Raw genomic sequence first — 17480 nt, forward strand, 5'->3', positions numbered from 1 at the left:
TCCCCTTTTGGTCTCTCCCTACAGCGTACTGGCCCCATGGGGCCTCTTAGAAAATGGCCCTTGGCCTAAGCAAGGAGCAAAAGTAGGCCTGTGTATCCTTTGGAGAGCATGTCTCAGAGCACAGCAGCTGAGTTCTGCGGGTTACCCAGGCCCCCCGATACAGGGAGGCGCAAATTGTCTTCATATTTGAAATGGTGGTGACAGGGTCTTAGATGACAGGCTGCTGTGGAGGCCTCCCAGTGAGTGCCCCGAGTAGCCAAACTGGTTCCAGGAAAGATGCTTCAGGGAAAAGTGGTCCTCGTGGCTGACACCAACATCACAGAAGACACATCTTTGGTGGGTCTGTTTGTTTATGTTTAAAGTAGGCTCCATGCCCATCGTGGGGCTCGAACTCATGACCCTGAGGTCAGGAGCTGTGTGGTCTACCGACTGAGCCAGCCAGGCGTCCCAGAAGATAAGACCTTGGGAAGAGAGTGGCTCGACGGTGATGAAGGGCCCCATTGCCGGAGGACGGGAGCCCCGACCCGGCGTCCTGACTCCCCTGCGTGCTGACTGCAGAGCCTCCAGCCTCCTGGCGGTTCAGGAAATGGGACTAACGACAGTCGCGATCTGTGAAATGGAGCTGCAGTGCACTGGGTGAGAACACGTCCACGAGCACAGAGCACAGTGCCCAGCACCTGGAAATTGGTACAACCAGTTCCTGCTTGCCCTGGGACGTGGAAGGTGCTGTCCTCAGCACTCTTCAAAGGAGGTAGCCTCTGCTTGGCTACAGGCTTCCTCTGGGGTCGAGGGTGGGGGAGGGATGCTGGGGTGCACGGAGACAGTCTTGTGGGACTCTAGTTCTACCTCCGCATGCAGGAGGGACTGGCCCGAGGCGACGCGTGAGGTTCTCTGTGGCTCTGGCATTCTGTGGGTCCAAAGGCCAGGTCCAAGTTCAGCCATGCCCTCCGTCATGTTTCATACACTTTGTGAGCTCCTCCTCCGTGGCCGTGGCCGGGCTGCCCTGAGATTCAGTGGTGCATGAGACCCGGCGCCTTCTCTCAAGGAGCTCACTGGCTGCCAGAGGGACGCAGAGCCGGATCACTGTGGTGCCGTGTGGTTAGTATTGGAACAGAGAGACGAGTGCTGGCTGCTCGGAGGGATGCCAGAGCCGCCAGGAAATGGTGTCAGGAGGGAACGGTTCCTGGCAGGAGCTACAACATTTATCCAAGTGGGTTTTAATAGGAACGGGATAATTCCAGCCATTTAACAGATTCCAGTCATTCCCTAATCGGTGTCACAAGCTCATTTTGCCCCACGTTCAATTACCTTTCCTTTGGAAACTCACTGCACTAACACCAGGTTTAAATGAATCCTGAGTCATGCAAAACAAGTGTGTAACTGGAAACCGCTGTTTGGGATAAAACCCCGGCATTGGCCAGAAATGTGTGTTCATCTCTTACCCAGGCTTGCGCGAACCCTGTGCAGACACTCATGGAAAGTTGGCCTGTTCTTCAGTAACGCCGGACGGAGTCTGTCCTGGACTGACATCTTCACATGAATTAAGACATATCTGTGCCGTCTGCCAGATGCAGAAAACAACCACCTCTGCAAGTGCTCCGGGACACTCGCTCATAACATGCTTCCAAGATATTCTCTGAGGAATAGTAATAAGTTTTAGGGGAAAAAAAAAAAAAAAGGTTTCTCTGGCCAAATACATTTGGGAAGCATGGTTTCAACAAAGATAACGAGGTTTCATCACTTGGACCTACACAGAGCATTTAGTATGCTTCTCTAGGAAAGGAAAACAGAACGTGAAGTTTCCCACATCACTGACCACAGGATCTTTGCTTCATGGTGCATCTCTGGGGACGTACAAGCTCCAAAGTTATTTTGGGAAATGCTGACCTGCAGGTATGTTGCATTTCTGCCTTCCTGCTGGTGACTCTAAAGAAATGGGTCCCCTCACTTTGCAAAGCAGAGCTCTGGAGATCACAAGAACAGAGACCATTTGAGAAACTACCTGAACCTCGCAGATGACAATGGAAGTGACCAGGGACTGAGCTAGGAGAATCTATGTCAGTACTGGAAACAGGGAGGGTTGCCATAAGCTGACTCCTAAGCATGAGGAAATCTGGGAGTACATGGTTAGGGCAGGACTGGACTGAGGGAAGAGCAGACCAAGACACAAGCCCCCGTATCTGAAGGGAAAGGACAGCTGGAGTGTGCGGAAGGACTGCAGTAAGGCCAACCCATGAGCTTCGAGCTACGGTGGCTTGAGATTAGTGTGAAATGGGGGCAAATCATGAGGGAGAGCCAGGCTTGAACCCACACCTCCCAGAAGGCAGCATGGCGGCTGCATGCCAGTGTGTCTGACCAGGACGCTTTGTGACCTCAGTCATCTCCTGCCCCCACCTCTGTCCTTGGGTGCAAACAGACCCTTGGTCGGGTAATAGGAAAGGGAAGCATTCCTCTTCTGCCCTTGTCAGGGCCTGACAGATTGAACTGGAACCCGCATGGCCAGTGGCGGAAGCAGGCCCAAGCATTGCAACGGGCAACCCCACGGCAGCCTCTGGAGGGCAAGCCACGTGGGAAAACACCAGCATGTGGAAAAGGGGAGACGGAGTGGGAAAGCCCCAAACTTAGTGACCTGGCATGACGCAAGAGGACATGATAGTTATGAAAAGGTCACAGCCTTAACTCAGCAAGCGCTGAGTTCCTGTGAAACGTACCATTGCGGAGTTTTACAAACTTAACAGGCATCACATGTAGAGGATTCGGACTGAGAAACTCCCCAAGAACTTGGAAGAAAAGGTTTCTGACCAACGTAAGCCGGAGGGGAGCCGACGGGGGGATCGAGGTAGCCGCAGGTGTGAGCGGAGCAGGCGAAGAGGCAGGCTGGGGCCATGCAGATGAACTTCCCCACGGAGAGGAAAGACCCCATGTGCGAGCCCAAGTGCCCACCCAGCACCAGCGAAGAGGAATGAAAACAGCCCGACCCTGGACGCCACGTGAGTGAAAGTCCTGAATTCCAGGGATACACTCAAAACAACCTACAAACGGCGCAGCGGGAGAAAGAAGCAGACTGCCAGAAAAGGAGAACAAAAGCCTGTCTCGGGCCTCTCCGGAGAAGGAGGCCCGTGACCCAGAAGCTCCCGGGGCGGCCACGAGGGAGCCGCGGGGAGGCCCCAGGGAGGAGGGCGCAGACAGGGGAGGAACTGGGCATGGCACGCCCTCTCGTTCCTGCTCCAAGAGACCGCAGGGTCCGGCCAGCAGTGAGGGAGACAAGACGGCGGAGGGAACGTGGTCCAGAGATGAGGCTGAGCCAACAGGGCCGACCAAGTGTGGGTGACCAACTTCTGGAAACACAGATGATGTACGATGACGCCCATATAGCTGATCTCTGCGCTACGCATCTGAAGCCCCAGGTTATCTCCACGCCCATCTGCACGGGTGAGGGGAGGCAGTCTCGTGCACCCCTAGGCACGGGGCCTCTGGAATCCATCGTGGACCCGAACCCTGCCAGCTACACTCGCAGCCCGCACCTGCTTTTCCCACTTCCTGCATCCCCCTCCCTCTGCAAGGCGTGGCCTGATTTGGGCACGATTTCTCCCTGGGTGAGTCTCCTCTTCCCACTTTACTCCAACATGCGGACTGATCTGTAGGAACCTTCAGTGACATTCTGTGCACTGAAGAGCAGGGTCCACACTCCCTGCCTGGCCCACGGGGCCCCAACCCCCAGATCAGACTCAACCATCTCCCTCACCAGCTGCGCTGAGACACCTGGGGCGGCCAGCCCGGTTCGCCTCCCACTGGCAGTGAGCAGAGCACTGTGATGAGAGCATCAGGAAGGCCTGGTCTCACAGCCCAGCCGTCCCGCTTGCGGCTGGGACCTGGGCTCATGACGGTACCACGCGGGTCTTCAGTGTCTCCTCTGTCTGACAGGCACGGTAACAGCCAGCACTTCCTCAGGGTTCTCGTAAAAATCAAAGAGCATAAGCACACAGAGGCCACTCCTAGGGCCCAGCAGGCGGCGAGCAGTCACCAAGGGAGCTGTGGTCATTATTCAAACCCCAGACCCTCACCCACACTAGCCCTGTGCCTGCAAAACATTTTTTTTTCAATTAGGAAATTCCTACATCTCCTTCCTGCCTGCATTTCAGCTCTGGTGTTACCCCTTCTTGCCTGTGGGGCTCTCCATGAGGGCTGGCCACAGTGAGGAGGAGAGATAAGCCGACTGTGACGCTCCCAGTGGACGGCAGGCTCCCTACCTGTGCCCCTCTGCTGACCCCCAACGCCAGGCTCTGCCAGTATCTGCATGCCTGCCTGTCCCCTCCCCTGGCCTGTGAGCTACCAGGGCAGGACCCGTGCCAGACGAGCCAGCCCCAGGGTCCCCAGGACCTCACAAAGTGCCTGGCCTGTGGCAGGACCTCAAGCACCGTCACCGAAAGACGCAGAGCGGTGGCTGTTCCCAGCCCAGGAGCGAGAAGCCGGACGACTCCGCAGCTGCTGCTTGGGGTCTCCTGGCTGTGCTGTCCGACCAGGGCCTCGGCTCGCCCGCTGGAGCAGGAGCTGGTCCCCGGGGGCACGGAGGTGTGCGGGCGCCACAGACAGAACAGGGTGGCCAAGGGTCAAAGAGAGCAGGGGTGCGGCCACCACCTGGCGGGTCAGGGGCCTCCATTCAGACAGCAGCTTTTGGAGATTTTAAAATGAAGGCAAGACACACACACACACGCTGTGTCCTGCAAGGGACGTGCGAGAAGTACAGGGCTGTTGGGGATGAGCTCGTGGCCTGGCCGGGCTGTCAGGTGAGGGGACGGTGCTGACCTGGCCACAGCAGATGCTGACCCAAACCCCCAAACCCCTCAGGCCCCTGGCGCACTGTGGCTGAGGCTCACTGACAGCCTTGCAGTAGAGGGAGCCTAGGGCATGGGGGGCACCAGCCACGGAGCCCCTCCCCACCGCGCAGCCCATGGGAGGGGCCGGATCTGGTCAGCGCCCCCCTCCCCTGGGTCAGACCATGGGTCCCCTGGGCGGATGCGTGGCCTCATGTGCAGAGATCCCCCCGGTCCCCCCCCGGATCGTCGGGGGTGAAGCAAGCCGGTCAGAGCAGAGTCCCTGAAGACAGGCCTGCAGGGAGGTGGCCTCTGGCTCAAGGCCGGACGTCCACCTGAAACGCAAGGCAGCAGGGCGATGACAACCAGCTGGGGCAAAAAATGTCATCTTCCCAACGTCGGCATTTCTTGGGCTCTGAGCACGCCTCACGAGAGGTGAACATCCTTACCGTCTGGGCCTGCTGGCCACGGCGCATCTTCTTCTAGACACGAAGCAGGTGCAGAAGCAGAGGGGACTGTTTGGGAACCCGCTCCTTCTTCCCGTCGCATCCCAAACACTTCAAATGAATCCCATGTAGTACACAGCACAGCGAGGGGGACCGGGAAGGCCACCGTGTCACAGATGGGGCTCGGGACCCACGGGAAGGCACGGTGGTGTCAGCGGGCCCCAGGAAGAGGTCTGAGTGCTCCACCAGCCGGCCAGGGAGGAGGCCCACGGGCCACACGTGGGTCTTCCAGGACTCTTTCCCAAGGCCCTCGTCTGCTGCACGAGGTCTGACTCTTCTGCTCCCCTCTGGAGAAGTCCAAGGGCGCCTGTTGATAGATCTTCAGCAACATGGGCACTTAGGACTTTAGCCTTTCTAGCCACGTTTGTAAGTAAGGAGCTTGGGGCGAGCAGGGACAGCAAGGCTCCAGAACATTCACAATGCCCCATGCAAGTCGGGGGGAGTCACTGCTCCAGTCCCATGACCTTATCCCGGGGTGAGCGTGCCAATGACCTCACTCACCACAGACACCTCGTTGTGGCCCCATGACTCTCTCCCAGCTTAAAAAGCTTCTGGGAAAGTAGATTGTACAAGCACCTTTGGAAATTCTGGCACGAAATTCTTTCCCATATCCACCCCCCTAGGTCAACTATTCTGTTTCTGTTTTTCCTTCTCCCCTTTCTTCCTTTCATCCATCCACCCATCCCTCCGTCCATCTGTCCAGTCTTTAGGAAATACACACTCCGAGCCAGGTCTGAGCTAAGCACTGGGATGGGAAATGCGTGCAGCGCACATGCCGTCTAGAGAGATCTCTGCGGGAACCACGAAGTGACATATGTGCTGAGAGTGTGTTTTCCACCAAGGGCCAGCGTATCCTCCCGCCGCAGAAAAAGGAGACATCAGCTGAGCATCCCCGAGGCAGGCTGTAATCATCATGTGTGGATATAGGCTTGTGTTCCGGAACCTTCTCCCTTGTAGACGCACAGCAGTGAAATACAATAACAAAACAAAACCAAAATGCAAACAAAAAAGACGTAATTTCTGAATTCAGTGCAAGCCACTTAATCCAACCGTCTGGAATGTGCTTTAGAAAATTCAGATTGCTGCTTCTTCCTCTTCTTCTTTTTGAGAGAGAGAGAGTGTGTGAGCAGGGGGGAGGTATAGAAGGGGAGAGAATCCCAAGCAGACTCCCCGCTGAGCATGGCGCCCAACGTGGGGCTCCATCTCACGACCCTGAGATCATGACCTGAGCCGAAAGCAAGAGCTGGGGCTTAGCCGGCTGAGCCACCCAGGCGTCACTGGACCGACTTCTTTAAAACATCATTTTTGGGGGCGCCTGGGTGGCTCAGTGGGTTAAGCCTCTGCCTTCAGCTCGGGTCATGATCCCAGGATCCTGGGATCAAATCCCGCATCAGGCTCTCTGCTCAGCAGGGATCCTGTGTGCCCCCCTCTCTCTGCCTGCCTCTCTGCCTACTTGTGATCTCTCTCTGCCAAATAAATAAATAAAATCTTTAAAAAAACAAAAACATCATTTTTTGTGATTATAAAAATCCCATAAAAGCCAGGCAAATGCAGGAGTGAAGAGAGAAGAGACAAGGAAGGAACCCGCCGCCCCAGAGGTTACACTGTATGTACAATTTATCAACGCAGAGACGTGCTGCTCACTTCCGGCAAAGGTAAACCTGGGATCTGTTTCTGCTGCATAACCTGCCATTCTTGTTCACACGTCCTAGCACTCTGCTTCCTCCTTAAGTATCCTTTGACAGCAAAGTCTAGTTTGTGGTCACTTATCCCATCAGATGCTCCGTGCTGCTTTGAACAACTCTCTGTCCCCGAAATTTAGACTAATTGAATACTTTTACGATTATAAATTATGCTGAAACATATATATAACATATGATATATATAACAGATAACAGACAATAGATAAATGTATACATAACACATAAAGCTTAAACTTCTCGCATTAATTTCCTGGGCTGAATTCCTACAAAACAGTCCTGTCCACTGGGGAATGGACATCTTCAAGCACTTGGTAACACCAGCGAATGAGTCTATGGGTCTGTGCTGATTTATAATATCTCCACCAGCAGCACATCAAGGTGTCCATTTTTCTGAATCTTACCAATGTTGTGTATTTTGTCCTTTTTGCTTTTTGCCATTTGATAGGTAAGGGAAGACCATAACAAATTATTTTGATTTGCAGCTCTAACAGGGAACTAAAATTTTCCCATCTGCTTAGTGTGTGTATGTGTTTATATTTATACGTGTTTTTAATACCCTGTTCATATCCTTTGCTCATTTCTTCCAACTGAGTTAAAATCTGCCTTTTGGTAACTTTCCTCTTTTGGTCCCAACTGTGCCTTCTGGAACGATCCTAAGTAAGATTAATTTCTCCTTCATAGGACACCCCCTCAAATACTTCAAGACAGAAATCATGCCTTGCTTTCTCCAAGACAAACACCCTGGCTCCTTCAACCCTTTCTCACTTGGCACAAGTACAGGCGGTCGCTGAAGATGTCATGCTAAGTCCTGCTGTGCCATCACCCTGACCATGCCAAACACTCGTGGGGACAGACCTCATGCAACTTCAGGAAGGCCCGCGTGGGATCATCTGTGCAGGCTCCAGGGGTAGCCACCAGCCCGCACCCTGGGTCTCAGACTCATCTCTTCTGCTCATTCCACAAGAACCCTCTGAGTTAGACTCATGACGATCGTGGCGTTTCTCATGATACCCTAGGTCTGGAGCCCAGACAAAGTGGTCAGAAGGAGAGTACTCTGCGGCCAGAAACAGGATGAAGGATTCGCCTGGTATGATGAGAATGATTAACGACTTCCGAAGTGGAAGACATTAAGAACCAGACAGGCTCCCCAGAGCTGGATTTGGTGGTACCGACCCGCCCAGGGACAAGCCTTGTCCAGGAAACTCCCCTGACCCTGGGGTCACTTGGGGTGAGGGTCCCACCTCTGTCCCCAGAGCTTGTGGTTTCACCACACTCTGCTGTGGTCATCTGTGTAGGTGCTGCCCTCCCCCCACCCCAGCCACACATCTCTGTGCTCCCCGAGGGGCAGGTCCATGTCTGGAGCCAGGCAGCCTTGCTCAGAAACAGGCACACATGCAGCTATCATGTGTGCTCATGAGCTGCATGGTGTGGAAGTCTCTCTCCCAGCTGTCCACACCTTCTGAGACACACCCGGTCTCACAAATAGCGCAGAAGCTCGAAGGTTCCCTGAACCACAGACAAGAGCGTCCATGACAGAGACCAGGTAACCCCACGGCATGGCAGGACCGCGTCTGGGAAAGACGTCAGCTTCTGAGGGCTCTCCCACATCTGCCAGGGCTGACCAGTTCTAGAGCGTCGTCACGACCATTTCTAGATCTACAGAGCAGAGGTCCGGGCTCTGAACACTGTGAGGCAGTGCGGCTTTATGAGTTCCTGTCTTGAGTCGAGCTGGGGCCCTCGGGCAAGCAGCTCCCTGACAATTCTGTGCATTATGGTTACATAGGAGAAAACATATAAATAAAAAGTACATAAATTAAAAAATATACATACTTTATATATTTATGTCAAGCTGGTATATATACATGTGTGTGTATATGTACACACAGCCAAAATTAAACACAGCCAGCTCCTGGAAAAATTAAACTGTGCACTACGACCTGTATACCTCAGCCACTATTACCTGACATGTCACCTCTGGATCTCAGCACAGATTTACAAGGTGTGCTTAAAGGCAAGAAAAAACACAGTAAGGAGACAAAGTAAGCATCATTACCAGACTCAGATATGAATGACACAGACCTTGAAATTACTAGACGGGCAATTTAAAATAACTGTAATTAATATGGTAAGGGCTCTACTGGGAGAACAGATAATAACAAAAACAGATAGGTAATGCAAGCAGGGGAAGGAAACTCCAGGAGGAAAACAGAAGGAAATGTTAGAAATAACGAATGCTGCAGAAATGGGGACTGCCTCTGATAGATTCATCCGCAGATTGGATGCTGCAAAAGAAAGACTCAGTGAGCTTGAAGACGTGCCAATTGAAGGTCCCAAAAATAAAATGCAAAGAGACAAAAACAGAGAGAAAAAATCCAGACACAATACCCCCCAACTTGTAGCACCATTTCAAACAATGTAATGCCTGGACATTTGAAATACCAAAAAGAGAAGAAAGAGAAGAGAACCAAAGGACTTGTGAAGAAATAATGTCTGAGAATTTTTCAGAATTAATGACACCAAACCACAGATTCAGGAAACTCAGACATGACCAAGAAGTAGAAATAACCAAAAAGCAAAACAAAATGAAGTACTGAGGCACATCATGGAACAACTGAGGTTTTTTGCAGAAAACCAAAGACAAAGAAAAAATCTTGAAAGAAGCCAGAAAATTAAAAAAAAAAACAAAACAAAACAGCAAACAAAAAGTCCCACACCACCTGTGAAAACACAAGGATAAGAGTTCTGTGGACTTCTCATCAGAAACCATGGAAACAAGGAGAGAGAATACTCATTCATTCATTCATTTAGCAGGCTCCACGCCCAGCTCGGAGCCCAACGTGGGGCTCAAACTCACGACCGTGAGACTGAGACCTGAGCCAAGGTGAAGCTTTGGACACTTGCCTGAGCCATCCAGACGCTCTAGGAAGAGACAATATTTAAAGCATTGGAGGAAAATATGCACTGTCCTAAAATCCAATATCCAGTGAAATTATCCTTCAAGAGTGAGGGGGAAAAACGACTTTCTGTGAAAAACAGAAACCGAGAGAACTCATTACCAGCAGAGCTGTCCTGCAAGAAATGTTACAAGAGGCTCTTCAGGAAGAAGAAAACAACGCGGGTTAGAAACATGGATCCGCGTAAAGGAAGGCAGAGTGTCAGAGAAAGAAGAAATTCAGGTAAAATAAACTTTATTTTTATTACTCTTAATTGAGCTAATATACTTCTGTGCGTTCCGAGTAATAATGCTAACAATGTGTAGGGCGACGAGGCCCGTGGATAAGTGACCGCACGGGAGCAGAGCCGCAGGTGATGCGGGAGGAGGGAACAGGAGAGCCGAGTGACGCCGTCCTTGCAGTACCCACGACGTGGTGCGCAGTCGTGTGCCCATCACCCCTACCTGACTCCAGAACCTCTGTGTCACCCTGACGAGACACACTGTACCACGACCCGTCATTCCCCGGCACCTGGAAACCACAAAACTACTCTCGTCGGGAAGGACCCGTCTTGTCCGGATATGGCACATAAACAGGATCGGATCACGCGTTGCCTGTTATCTGGCTTCTCTTCCAGGCCCACCAACGTGGCAGCATGGGTCCGGCCCTCGCTTCCTCGACGGGCTGAATAACACTGTGTCATGCGGATACTTCATTTTCTACTTCATGCGTCAGCGGGCGAGCACGTCTGGGTCCCTTCCACATTCTGGCCGTGAACATGGCTGTGAACGTTCGTGTGCACGCGTCTCGGTGGACAAATGCTTCGGGTTCTCCTGAGCTCACCTGGGACTGGGTCTCCTCCGTCACAGGGCAGCTCTACGCCTAACGCTGTGACGACCGGCCACCCGGTTCCCTAAGCAGCTGCGCCATTTTCCATCCCCACCCGCCCTGTCTGAGGGCTGCCAGGAGGGCTCCACACCCTCAGCAGACCCTGCCGCGGTCCGTCTGTCTGTCTGAGCCCTCCCAGTGAGTGTCGGAGGTACCGTCTGAAATGCCACCGTGACTTCACCCCGGGCTCCAGGTGACAGAAACAGCTGAGGCTCCCACTACCCCTGCGGGATTGCTTTCCAGAAACCTTCGCTTCAAGAAGCACGGTTTTTTCCAGTTGCGAAGATCGTTATGTTCTTACCACAAAGAAGAGCTTTCTGTCTCTCTCCATAGGAAGACGTCCCTAGCAGGAAAGCAGGGTAAGGTGAGGAGAGTGCCCGCCCCCCTTGGGATGAGTGCGCGGCTCCTACTTACCTGCCGGGGGCCACGCCTTGATGTACCCCGTGCAGTGGACCACAGCGTACTGGGCCTCCCCTTCTTTCACGGGACCAAGGCCGTTCCTAAAGAAAGAGCATTTGTGAGTCGGCTCTCAGCACCTGGCGGGGAGGCAAGGCCACCGATGGCTCCTCTGCGGTCTAAGCCACAGGGGTCATGCTTGCCTTGTGGGTTTGGATGTCGCCTTCCCAGCAGCCTGCTCTCCCTCCTGCGAAGCTGCACCCAGCTCCCCGCTAGCCCCACGTGCAGCCCCGAGGGCGTGCCCCACGCCTCTCCCTGCGCTCAGCCCCTCTCCAGGTCCCGCCCCCCGAGGCTCAGCGCACTCAGGCTTTCTCCCGGCACAGCCCCAGACCCGTGTCAGAAAAGCCTACTGACCTGAACCTTTTTCTCATGGTGGTCATTCTGCTCAGAGGGAGGTGGTCCAGAGGAGCGTTTCCACACCTGCGATTCCAGAAACAGAATGAGGAAAGGCCTCAGCAAGCTTCTACAGCCTCGAGCGCCGCGGTCGGGAAGGGGGTCTGCTGTGACACACACGGACCCGCGAGCCCAGCAGCTAGTTCCCTTCCGCAGTGTCAACGCGGGCTTGCGTGTGCCCTGGAATCTGGACTGACCCTGAAGGCCAGGGCAGTGTGACCCCCGGGCACTGCTTGGGGCCCGGCCCGGAGGCTGGGGACACAGGAAGGCTCTGGGGAACCCTGGCCATGCTCCAAGCTGCAGACTCACGTCTGTGCCACTGGGGGCTTTCAGGAAAGCGGGCAGGTGGGCAAAGACCACGGTGATGTCGTTTCAGGCCTCAGCAGTGACAGCAACTCCACACGCACGGGGCCCACTGCTGACAAGAAACATCTCGGGCTCGGGCTGCCATCGGGGACGCCCCCACTGCCTGCATGGCTCTGCCCGGCAGTCCCACGGCCGCTGATGGCAAAGGGCAGACTGCAGACAGAGGGCGGAACAGCCTTTCCGAGGGTCCTTCCGGGAGGCCAGGCTGCTCTGGGGGCCTTTCCTGCCTCTGTCCTCCATGGCCCCCCCAGGCTCTGAATAGCCAGGTCTGCCCTGCGGCCAGAAGCAGGTCACACCTTGGTCTACCCCCGCTTACGTGGGCTCCCCGTTCCCAGCTCCACGACCGCTAACGCTCTGGATGTCGGCCACGCTACATGGCCAAGATAAGGGTCCACGTGTCCTCAGCCTGGGGCAGCGGCCCACACACGCGTGTTTCCCCAATAGGGTCAATCCAGGACACCAATGCCCGGGCGAGCTGGCCTGGCTCTCGGCATCTTCCTCAAACTAACCCCGCTTTGGAGGACAAGGTCGTGCGCTCAGCAGACGGCAGTGCCACCCGCCTCACAGAAGTCCGGGTCGTGTGGAGCTGGGACCACAAAAAGCCACTGGACTGTGCCCCCCAGAGCGCCCAGGGCAGGGAGAGGGCTGCCTGAGCCGGCGTGACGGAGCAGTGCTTATGGCATGGAGGCTACCCGGGGACGCTCCCAGGGAGGGCCTTCACCAGGTAAAGCTTGGGGCGGCAGCTCTGAAAGTCCACGGAGGGCGCTGTCCTGGAGGCCCGCCACGCGGGGATGGGTATGCACACCGACCCAGGCACCCGTGCCTTGTACCAACGGCCTCCCATGTCATTCAGAGTAGAAGCTGATGTCTTATGATGACCTGATATCCCGACCTTCCAGACCAGTGTTCCCATCACCACACCCCATTCACTCTACTCCTGGGAGAGTAGCTCCGTCATCCTTTGAGCAGGCCAAGAACACCCCTGCCTCAGGGCCTTTGCACTTGCTATTCCCTCTACCTGTGTTTTCTTTCCCCAGATATTCCCAGGTCTCCACTCAAAATGTCAAAGTAGCCACGGGCCCTCCCCTCACCTACCTGAAAATCAAGGCATAAGCCAGTAGCTCCCACTCCTTCCTACTCCTTCAGTTTGTTTTATTTTCCTCAGCAGCACTCACAGTCCGAGCATCTATGTGGCACTTCCGTGTCCCTGACTAAAGTCACGCTCTGCTGGATCGAGGATTTTGTTTGCCTTATTCTGGGCTGAACCCCGGCACTTCGATAGCCCCCTGGCACAGGCAGGCCCACAGGGAAACGTGCTGTGTAACTGAGTGATTGAGAACGGCTGCCTGGTTTCAGAGCCTCCAGAGTCCATCAGGCCAGGTGGACTCCCTGTCAGCCACCTCCAGCCCCCCCGACATGGCCTGGGGCACAGGGTGGTCTCAGCTGGCTGGGAAGTCTCAAAACCCTTGTTGTTTCTTCTTCAGGGACAAAAAGTTTTCTCATTACCCCCGATTCAATCCCTTGGGCATCCCCGCAGCAGGTCATGGGGTCTCAGGGAGGGTTAACTCAAAGCCCCTCTCCTCAGGGCAACTGGCACTCACTCCCGGAGCCAAGATATTTACACCAAGAACGTCAGTCGGCAGGATCATAATTAAATTCTAATAAAAGTGTATCATTCAGCCCAGGAAACATAAGAGGACGTACAAAACTGATCGATTCTACATAAACTATAGTGAGAAATATGGAGGCTGGACGAGTTGAAGAACTGGTAGAAAACTGAGACCTGGGGGACAGGGGAAGCCAACCTGGGAGGGGGCAGAGCTCGTGGGAAGACAGACATGGTGGGATGCGAGGACGAGGGACAAGAGCCCTCTCATACGGACCCCGACGTGTGGCTGCAGCAGAGCCTGGGGCAGGACAGGAGATGAGGAACCCCTCCTCCCCAGCCACAGCGCCCCGGTCCCCCACAGACCTCATCCTGCAGATGAAAGACCTCCGCGAGCCCATGCACATCCTCATGGAAGACTGCTGTCCCTCCTTCTTGACCGTCCCCGTCTTCAGGTCCAGGATCCGGCCTAAGTGAGAGAGGGACACAGGTGTAAACCTCTGCCTTTGATGGGGCTGTGGGGCAGAGGGGCGGAGAGCTTTCTCCAAATGCTCTGCAAAGGGGGACAAACGGGGCTGTGCGAATCGTTTCTTGGATGCCCACCATTCTCTGTCTGGGAACACGTGGAGCCAGGAGACCCGTACGATTCTAAGAGGCTCTTCTTCAGAACGCCGTCTCCACCTGCCGTCCCTGCTCCGTTGGACAGCATTTGCCCAAATCACCAGCACCTTCCTTGCCGCTGTTCCCAACACCCCCTTCCTCAGTCTCCACTCCTGTCCTTCTTCCGCTCCTGCCCCGGAGACCTCAGTGGCCCACCGTCTCTCCTCCCACTGGGCCCCTTGCCAGCTTTATCCACTCCAGGACGACTGCCTCTGTACACTGAGAATCCTGCACACCCCAGCACCCACTCCTCCATCCAGACCACCATCCGCACGTCAAGGCCAGCACCAGCCACTGCTCCCCGACCCGAGGCTCCGCTGTCCACAGGGAAGTCGAGGTCAGAAGGCCGGATGCCCTGTGAGAGTCCTTCCCTCCATCACCCCCCTGCACGCCCCCCTATCTCTCCATCGCCTCTGCCCTCCTGCCATCCCTCGGCTGAGGCTCACGGGCTCCCAGCCTCTGGCATCCCGCCTCGCACACGGCCGCCAGCTGTGTAGACCACACGCATCGGACGGCCCACCTGTGTTCCCGGCTGCAGCACTGATGTGAGCTCTCCCAGGCTGCCTGCCCCTCCCCCTCGCTTCCGCCCCACTTCCCGGTACCCCGCCAAGGGAAACGTCAGAGCTGCCTGTGTAAGTCTCCGTGTCCCAGCAGGCCCACGTTTTAAGAAGTTGGAAGAAACAGGGGCACCATTTTCAACGATACACCTGGCGTATTACTGTTTCTGCACGTGAAGCCCCTTGGGGTACTTTGCGTTCTGTTTCACTCCCTGAGGCTTTGATGTTGGTGTGTCTTGCGCACACAGGGCACGTCTCCATTCCAATGCCCCCGTCCCGGGCGCTCCGCAAGCGCCCGTGGCCAGTGGCCTCCGGACGGGGTGCGCGCGGCTCCAGACACAGCCAGCATGCCCGCCCCTCGGAGGCCCTCCCGCCTCGCACGTGTGCAGACACGTGCTTTCTGCCCCAAGTGCACACCCTGTTCCATGTGAGGGGCACCCTGGCGAGTTCCCGCTCATCCCGCTTGCCTGTCACGGCCCCTGGGAGGCCTCCTCTGGGTTCCGCAGGTGGAGCTTCCCGCCCCCGCCTTCCCAGCCACCTCCTCCCTCCCCCCTCAGTATTTATCACGAGTTTCCGTAGAGCCAGGGCACCCCGTGAGGCCCTGGGGGTGCAAATGTGAGCCAGGCACCATCATGTCTGCGGGAGAAAACAGACATCCCCACTACTTGTCACGCTGCACCACACCGACGTGCTCGCTCGCCCATTTACCATGACCTTGACTCCAAACGCAGTGGGAAGGTATTGACTGAGTGGAAAACTGTGTCCCAGCACCGTGGACAGTTCCTGGCCCAGCATGTGGCTGAACCCACCCGTGTGCGTCCCCAGGAAAGGACTTTGCGACAAAGTTGGCATTAAGTAACGTGAGAATCAATGGGTTTTTACTTCTATTCCCATTTCTACATCAAAACAAACTGACCTGCACCCACCCCCCACCTCGCTCCCACCGCAGAGGAAATGCTGCTTCTCCTCCCCGAGGGCCCAGCCGAGAGCCGTGGGCCTTGCTCCATCCACCAGACCCTCCCATCAGGCCCCTCCACTATTCAAACATGTCAGTCCCTACCACTGATTGGGGGAGGGGACAAACAAAACCCTTCTTTGACCCTGAGGCTCCTCCTCTTGCTCCCTGTGCTCTGTCCACTCACGGCCAGCCCGCGGGCAGCTCTAGTCCAGGCACCAGGGCCCTGTGTGCCGGCAAACTGAACGGATATTAAGCAGTCCCTCTCCACTTGGTTGCTGTCCTCAACCAGTCCCTCTTTCCTGGACCCTTGTCATCCTGAACCTCTCCCACCTCTCCATTGCTGGTGGCACTCCAGAGCCTGGGCCTTCTGTCCCACTCTCCCCGAGCCCTCAGGGCTCGAGGACACCAAGACAGCACCTCCAGCAGGACCTCTCTCGGAACCTCCTGTGTGTCCATCGGACGTTCCAGACACGGCACGGTGGGCAGGAACCAGAACCCTCGTGGGCTCCCCTCCACCCAGCACCCACAGTAGCAGGGAGGCCACAGGGCACACGGCTGGGCCCACAGCGGCCCAAACATCTCCAGGCAGGACACGTCCACCAGAACTCAGCCCCGAGCAGAGGCCCGCCCCACAGTCTGCTGAGAGCTTGGCGCTGCTCGTGCGGAGCCCCAGGCGGGGGTTCGGGTCTGGGCGGGCGGCCGCCCCAGGGCTGACCCCTGTCTGTCTCGCTCGCAGATGGGAGCTCCTTGCAGCCGCTCCCAGGGTAAACTGTCCCTCGCTTTATCATCTACCAAGTGGCAAAGGGTTTCAGCTGCGAAGCAGGCCGGCCTGAGTCTGTCAAATTCCGGAGGCTGCTCTGAAAATAAACCGCAACTGTGGGACACATGAGCCGTGGAGCACGAGGAAATGAGAAAACACATGTCCGTGATCTGCTGTCAGGACCCCGAGAGACAGCGGCCACACGTTTGTTTCTCTGGTGCTTCTCCAGTTTCCTCGGGCACAGGAGCCCCTTTCCGGGCTCCATGGGGGGGGAAGCACGCTCAGCTTTATAACGAGGTTGTGCTCCTGAAAGGTCTGGGAAACTGGGCTTTTGACCTGAGAGCAGTGTAGACATATGGAGGCAAGGGGCCGCCCCCCAACTCTGGCAGTGAGTCCCAGGAAAGGGGACCGGGGATCACTCTGTCCCCCGGCAACAGACTGTCAGGCTGACTTGCCATGGGGCTCCCCAGTAGGAAGGGAACACGGACAAGAAGCTGCTATGTGCATGGCTTCCAGTCTTCTCTCCTGGCCCACAGAACCCTCGGGTCGGCTTAGAACCACGGAGCTGCATTCCCAGGGCTGGTCCCAGTGGGTCCCTCAAAGCACAATCAGTCAGGGCCAAAGCCGACTCCTTCCAGATTCCAGCCTCATCCCCAGGTCAGAAATCTCACTCTGCAATGCTGCCCTGAGGGGGCCCCAGCACCCATCCCAGCCCGCTCCCCTCGGCAGGTGCTGAACGCCCAGCCCCGTGGCCGTCTCTCGTCTCCGCACTCCTCCCCATGACTCCTGCTTCCCTCCTCCCTCTCTCCTACAGGGTGCCCTCTGGAATGTCCCTTCTGAAACAAACAAACCCCCACACCCTCGGCTTCTTTGAGAAGTT

The 17480-nt window shown here is 55.8% G+C and overlaps 1 protein-coding gene across 6 annotated transcripts in view; it reads right to left on the reverse strand.

The window, feature by feature from the left end:
• The window catches only part of ARNT2 (aryl hydrocarbon receptor nuclear translocator 2), a 141756-nt gene that overhangs the window by 44522 nt on the left and 79754 nt on the right, over positions 1-17480 (reverse strand). For all 6 annotated transcript variants that reach the window (XM_032836799.1, XM_032836798.1, XM_032836800.1 and 3 more), the window contains exons 6-8: positions 14032-14134; positions 11655-11720; positions 11259-11344 (exon numbers count right to left, since the gene is read on the reverse strand). In XM_032836799.1, coding sequence (XP_032692690.1) covers positions 11259-11344; positions 11655-11720; positions 14032-14134 — 255 coding nt within the window. The remainder of the gene's footprint in view (positions 1-11258; positions 11345-11654; positions 11721-14031; positions 14135-17480) is intronic.

The sequence above is a fragment of the Lontra canadensis genome, unplaced genomic scaffold (assembly GCF_010015895.1).
Source record: "Lontra canadensis isolate GAN:19392208 unplaced genomic scaffold, GSC_riverotter_1.0 scaffold94, whole genome shotgun sequence".
In the NCBI taxonomy this organism is placed as follows: Eukaryota; Metazoa; Chordata; class Mammalia; order Carnivora; family Mustelidae; genus Lontra; species Lontra canadensis.